At 37.4% G+C, this 7,027-nt stretch overlaps 1 protein-coding gene across 3 annotated transcripts in view; it reads right to left on the bottom strand.

Moving 5' to 3' along the window:
* Nucleotides 1-2,010: 2,010 nt before the first annotated feature.
* The window catches only part of SLC30A6 (solute carrier family 30 member 6), a 37,749-nt gene continuing 32,732 nt past the window's right edge, over nucleotides 2,011-7,027 (bottom strand). For all 3 annotated transcript variants that reach the window (XM_045979680.1, XM_045979681.1, XM_045979682.1), the window contains one exon: nucleotides 2,011-3,369. In XM_045979680.1, coding sequence (XP_045835636.1) covers nucleotides 2,869-3,369 — 501 coding nt within the window. In that variant the 3' untranslated portion in view covers nucleotides 2,011-2,868. The remainder of the gene's footprint in view (nucleotides 3,370-7,027) is intronic.

Genomic DNA, 7,027 nt, shown 5'->3' with positions numbered 1-7,027 from the left:
TGATAAAGCTTAGAGAAGTTAAATGACTTGCCCATGGTAACTACTTACACAGTGGCAGCATCAGGCTCAGAATCCAAATCTCTTGACTTCTAACCCAGTGTTTTTTTCCATTATAGTGTATTATACTGTGGTATTTTCTCAGACAGGGTTAATTACACTCCATGGAACTTGCTCTTAATCACAAGCCATGGGCCAAGTAGTCAATTCAAACTTCTTTCTTTGTTTAGCTTCACGTGACTCTGGTAAGATTTACTAGTAAGACTACAGCCTCTAGACCTGTGTTGGCCAAGTTTCTTGTTTTCACATCCAGATGCTGGGCAGAGCTTGGCAAATAAGACTTTGTTATATAATAACGCATGGACCAATGTCACCTGCAGCAGTTGGCATTGGTGAATTTCAGCAAGTAGAGCCAATTCCTTTAGAATCCACAGGAAATTTCTTAGTGTAGGTGGGTATCAAAGCACCTTTGGTGGGACAACTACGCAGGTGTTGCCTTTGAATAGGTGTTGAGGAAAACAGGCATTTAACATCATGCAAAATTGTGCTCAGTACCTGCATACTTTTAAAATCCCATAAGAATGGAAAAGACATGCAAAGGACGGCAGCGCAGACCTCTTAATCTCTGCTCAGTACACGACAGTTCTTCAGATTTCATGTGTGACCCACTTGGATGAGGTCAACAGAGGAAAAATCGCCCTGTAATAGTAGACCAATCATAGGTATACTAATAGTTGGAGGACGTAAGACAAAGAAGGAACTGGTTGCCATAGTACATTCTACGACGTTTCATTTTCCCCAGCAGTCAAGGTCGTGTGTGCTCTAGTTCTTCAGCAGGTCAAATGCCTGAACAGGATTGCAGATATTAAAGACAATGACCAACTCTTCACCATGCAAAAGCTGGGACACGGTCACTTATTACAGGATGATGGTAATTCTCCTTGACAGAGGTGGCTTCTTGGATATTTGTGAATCCACCATGAAATCCGATTTGGAAATGTTCATATTTTTAAAAGGATGAGTTGACTGAAGAAACTGGCAAATTCTTCAAAAAACAAAAATCTCCACATAGCTGGCTGATGGCTGGAAAAGCCATAAGTCTCCAGGACTACTAGATTCTGGAGAAGTTGAATCCACTCTCAAAATACCTTTTTAATCAATCGGAGAAAGACAACTATCATATGATCTCCCTGATATGAGGACATGGAGAAGCAACATGGGGGGGTAGGAGATAGGAGAAGAATAAATGAAACAAGATGGGATTGGGAGGGAGACAAACCATAAATGACTCTTAATCTCACAAAACAAACTGGGGGTTGCTGCGGGGAGGTGGGATTGGGGGAGGGGGAGCGGGCTATGGACATTGGGGAGGGGAAGCGAACCATAAGAGACTATGGACTCTGAAAAACAACCTGAGGGTTTTGAAGGGTCAGGGGTGGGAGGTTGGGGCAACCTGAGGGTTTTGAAGGGTCAGGGGTGGGAGGTTGGGGGAACAGGTGGTGGGTAATGGAGAGGGCACGTTTTGCATGGAGCACTGGGTGTTGTGCAAAAAGAATGAATACTGTTACGCTGAAAAAATAAATAAAATGAGAAAAAAAAATACCTTTTTAAAACTCTAGTTATAAAATTTGTGATAAAAACAAAATACAAAAATACCTCAGTTAATTGTCATTTGCTGCTTGTGATATTTTTTATAAGTAATACTTGCCATGTTGGCAAGTCCTTAACATTTGCATTTGGAAAATAATCAAAAAATAAAATAATTCATATGATTCTTACACTTCAGCACAGTTAACAATTTATGATTTTGACAAAGCAAATCAAAATAAGTTAGAAATTGCCTGTTACACATCTAACAATACTGTATTCTATAACCTAGGGTCTATTATGTTTTGGTAAAATTATATAATATAAACTCATATTGATCATGCAACTTTGAAAAGATATCAAATCCCATATTATACATGGAATTCCATGTATATATATTCCATGTATATATATTCCATGTATATATATTTGATATATCTTGTTAATGAGAGATTAAAAAGTCAACCAATGAAAAGGTGACAAGATAAATTCCATCATTATGTCAGTATTTGGGTGTTTGTTTTTGTTTGTTTGTTTTATTATGTCAGTATTTGATTAAATGTAAGTCAGAAAACTGGGATTCCTTCATTTCACATTACCAAGGGATTTGGTATTCATTTAAGCAAAATAAAACACTTTGAGAACCACGGACTATTTATAAATGTACTGAAATATTTTAATGAGAAAAACTACAAAAACAGATAATATTTCAAATTATGCTAGATAGTAGAATATGGTCCAAAATTTCTGATAAAAAATTCTGCTTTTCTTTTGGAAGACATAAATCAAGAGGACCTCAAAGAAAAATGTAGCAATTTAGTTTGGAAAAGCTATAAAAGAGACTTTTACTTTTGGAATGGACATTTTTTCCCTTTCCTAAAATGTATATCATTATTCAAGAAGCATGTTTATAAATTTCACTGAAGAAAACATTATACTTTTAATAATGTGACAGATCTGTTCCATTAAGTGGTTCTCTTATTGTAAAGATGATGTCTATCACACTGCAGTCAACTAAAAAACCAAAAATAGCAAAATTCAAATTTAGAGAAACAGCTTTCTATAGGAAGCCTATTTAAACCCTATGACATTTAGAAGGTTCTCACAGCCCCAAATACATTTTAAAAAAATAAAGTTTCATCAGTTTCATGTAATGGGAACAAACCCACTATTCTCTAGCATTTAGAGTAAATGATTGAACAGTCAATGCACAGTTGGATTAGAAAATAAAATGGAAGTCAAGGAGGCAATACTCCTCATAAAAATAAATTAAATTACAGTACATCATGGTCTTGGTTGTCCAATTCTATTGTTAGTTCCATATCTACTTGGCACATTTGTAAAACCAGTCCTGAATCCTTGGGTTGCTCCAATTCCTGGAACTCCAAGTCCTTGATTAAGCATGCTACTATAAGGTGTGTGTCCATGATTAAGACCCAAACCATAAGGTCTTGTTTGGGTATTTAGGAGAATAACTGGGTTCATGTTTTTTCCAGGGGTGTTAAATGAAAATTCTGGAGGTGGACTACTAGGTTTAGCTGGAGTCGATGTGACAGGGTTTGAAACATCAGCACTCTTTGAAGGAGGCATTGGAATTATGTGATGATCTGAAAAGTTTAGGACATTGGCAGCAACAGGCCCAGAGAGTAAGGCAGGTCTAATCCAATCATCCTTGAAAATCTGAACAGTCAAGGTAGACACCAGAGTGTATAGCCTGTTGGTCACATGAGCAAGAACCATTTGTTCATTGGCATCTCGTCGAATTCTTACATGAACTGATCCAGCCTAAAGGGGCAAAATCATAGGAAAGAGATCCTTAAAATTATATCACTGAAAATTCCATTAGAAATAAACATTTATGATATAGTTGTAACTGTACTTGGTCTTTTATTTAAAAAAGCTTTTTTAAAGATTTTACTTATTTATTTGAGAGTGAGGGAGAGAGAGCAAGCACAAGCAGGGTGAGGGGCAGAGGGAGAAGCAGACTCCCTGCCGAACAGGGAGCCCGAAGAGGGGCTTGATCCAGGGACTCTGGAATCACGACTTCAGGTAAAGGCAGATGCCTAACTGACTGAGCCACCCAGGCACCCCTCGATATTTTCTTAAAGACAAGAGAAAATATAGTATCTCAGTAATATTAAAGACTACTTAATCCTTAAAGACTACTCAGTAATGATTATCAATGTGAAGAGTTAATGAAGTTCTTTGTCTCTTTATTATTATTATTTTTTAAGATTTTATTTATTTATTTGACAGATCACAAGTAAGCAGAGAGGCAGGCAGAGAGAGAGAAGGGAGGAAGCAGGCTCCCCGCTGAGCAGAGAGCCCGATGCGGGGCTCCATCCCAGGACCCTGAGATCATGACCTGAGCCGAAGGCAGAGGCTTTAACCACTGAGCCACCCAGGTGCCCCTTTATGTCTCTTTAAATAAAATGTGACTTTTAAAAATATATAAAAAAGAGAAATACAAATAGGAGGAGGGCAGGCATGCTATAACTTAAGGCAGAATATAATGTATATGAAAAATGCAGTGGAAGGATAGAAACGGTAGCTACTAATTCAAATTGAGGAAGACTTCAAAAAAAGATGGCATTTGATCTACGGTTGATGGTTAAATGTAATTTCAAAAGGTGGAGACAGGCATTTTAAGTTGAGAGAACAGCAATTAAAATGCATGGCATATTTGGACAAGAATAAGCAGTATCACTACTAATAAAAAAGTACAAATATTTTAGGGGGCAGAAAAAGAATGAAAAAGAAAAACAAGAAAGAAGGAAAGAGGACACAAAGAAAGAATATAGAAGGAAAGATAGGCAGGTAGTAAGGTTAAAAGAAATGCTAGCAGAGGACTCTCAAAATCACAAGTTTGAATAGCAGAAGTAAAATAATCAAAGTTCAGAAAAGCTATAGGTATGAATGATTGGAAATTAGGTAGGAAATGAGTGCAAGTCTAGGTTAGAAATGAAGAGGGCTGAGACAGGACAAATACAGTGGGATCAGAGAGGGGCAGATGGATTGATGATATCCCATGGGTTAGATGTGTGAGAACCTGATACCCAAATGGATGTAATGGTGAGGGATATGGACCGACTAATCAAAGACGATCTCAAGGTTTCTAGCCTGGGTTACTATGACGATAGAGAACCCCAGGCATTATAATAATGGCTAGAAGTCTATTTACTGAAAAGATATTTATCATACATTATGTTTTTCTTAATTTTTATATATATACTTAAGAGTTTATTATTTATTTGAGGGAGAGAGAAAGCATGAACAGGAGGGAAGGGTAGAGGGAGAAGCAGACTCCCTGCCGAGCAAGGAGCCCGAGGCAGGACTTGATCCCAGGACCCTTGGATCATGATCTGAGCTGAAGGCAGACGCTTAACCAACTGAGCCACCCAGCCGCCCCATACATTATGTTTTTGGTTTTTGTTTTTTTTTTAATTTTTTAAAAAATACATTATGTTTTTAAAGTAGGTGATAAAACAGTAGGTACACCAATGATCCTATTTTGTTTAAAACATACAGAGACAGAAAAATAGCCAAGAGTAACAGCACTTATCTCTTGAGGGTAGAATTATTAAAGGTTCTCTTTGACTTAGTTGTAAGTTTTAATTTTTCTAAGAATCAGGTACTATTTGCAAAATAAAACTTAAGTAAAAAATATATAGTAACTAAAATTAAATAAAATGTCCACCAGAAAAGGAGCCTGGGTGGCTCAGTCAGTTAAGTGTCCAACTCTTGGTTTTGGCTAAGGCCATAATCTCAGGGCCATTAGTTCAAGCCCCAGATCAGGCTCCATGATGAGTGTGGAACCTGCTTAGGATTCTCTCCTTCTCCCTCTGCACCTCCCCTCCCCATTTTCTCTCTTGCTCTTAAAAAAAAAAAAAAGTCCAGCAGACATCCAATGTTGACTTTTAGATAAACTCAGATTTCAGATTTTCAAAAAAGAAAAAAATTGTAACAAAGAATAAAGTGCATATAAATTAGCCAAGTAGTTGATTTAGTTAAAATGTATCTGAATCTGTGACTTTAGCAGTAGTGAGAGAGTTACTGTCAATCATAAGATGAAGAAAATATAATTTGACTTCTAGTGTATTATTTTTATGTAAGACAAAGCATGTCTGGGATGCCTGAGTGGCTCAGTGGGTTAAGCCTCTGCCTTCGACTTGAGTCATGATCTCAGGGTCCTAGGATCAAGGCCCGCATCAGATTCTCTGCTCAGCGGGGAGCTTGCTTCCCCCTCTCTTTGCCTGCTTCTCTGCTTACTTGTGATCTCTCTCTCTCTGTCAAATAAATAAATAAAATCTTTGGGAAAAAAAAAAAAAAAAAACAACCATGTCTAGAAATGGAGTCATCTTTGATTTCTCCCTTTTCTTGGCCCCTACCATCTCACAGTCATCACTAGACAAAACTATAAAAGGCACCGTAAGCTCTTTCAGTCGGCTACGGAAATTAAAGCAATTAAAATAAGTGAAAACCATTTCTGTGCAGGAGCTTGAACAAAGTCTGCTGTGACTGTGGTGTTTGCATTAATTTATGGCTTTTGTGACAACTACTCTTGGCAGCTTAAAAGCTTGTTTTATTTTGTCCTTGGTCTTAATTAGGCACTACATGGGTGCAGGGTTAGGCAGACATGTTCTGAACAGCTGGGTGACATATTCTTTGTGTTTATAAGCCACCTAGCTAAATAAACACTTATCTACTATTTTATTAAGATTGGTAAAATTAAAAGAATGATTGAAAATGAACTACATTTGGGGGTGCCTGGGTGCTGCAATCAATTGAGCATTTGACTCTAGGTTTTGGATCAGGTTGTGATCTCAGAATCGTGACACTGAGCCCCTTGTTGGGCTTTGTGCTCAGCGCAGAGTCTGCTGGGGACTCTCTCTCCCTCTACCCACGCTCCCACTATCTCTCTCTCTAATAAATAAGTAAATATTTTTTAAAAAATGAACTACATTTCTGAAGGAATATAAACTGGTATAGCCATTTTTGGAAAGTGATTTTGGCTATATCAGAAGTATAAAAATGTGAATATCCTTTTTTAAAAAAAAGATTTTACCACGAGAGACTATGAACTCTGAAAAAGAACCAGAGGGTTTTGAAGGGGCGGGGGTGTGGGTGGGAGGTTGAGGAACCAGGTGGTGGGTAATAGGGAGGGCACGTACTGCATGGAGCACTGGGTGTGATGCCAAAACAATGAACACTGTTATGCTGTAAATAAACAAATAAAAATTAAAAAAAAATTTACAAAAAAAAAAAAATAGCTTACATATTCACTAAAAAAAAAAAAAAAAAAAAAAAAAAAAAAATTTTATTTTTAAGTTATCTCTGCACCCAACCTAGGGCTCAAACCCACAACCCCGAGATCCAGAGTCGCATGCTCTACATGCCAGCCAGGTGCTCAATATGAATATCATTTGACTCGAAAAAACAACTT

The sequence above is a fragment of the Meles meles genome, chromosome 15 (genome assembly GCF_922984935.1).
Source record: "Meles meles chromosome 15, mMelMel3.1 paternal haplotype, whole genome shotgun sequence".
Taxonomy (NCBI): Eukaryota; Metazoa; Chordata; class Mammalia; order Carnivora; family Mustelidae; genus Meles; species Meles meles.
The sequence above is the reverse complement of the archived record's forward strand: the minus strand, read 5'-3'. Positions and strand labels throughout refer to the sequence as shown.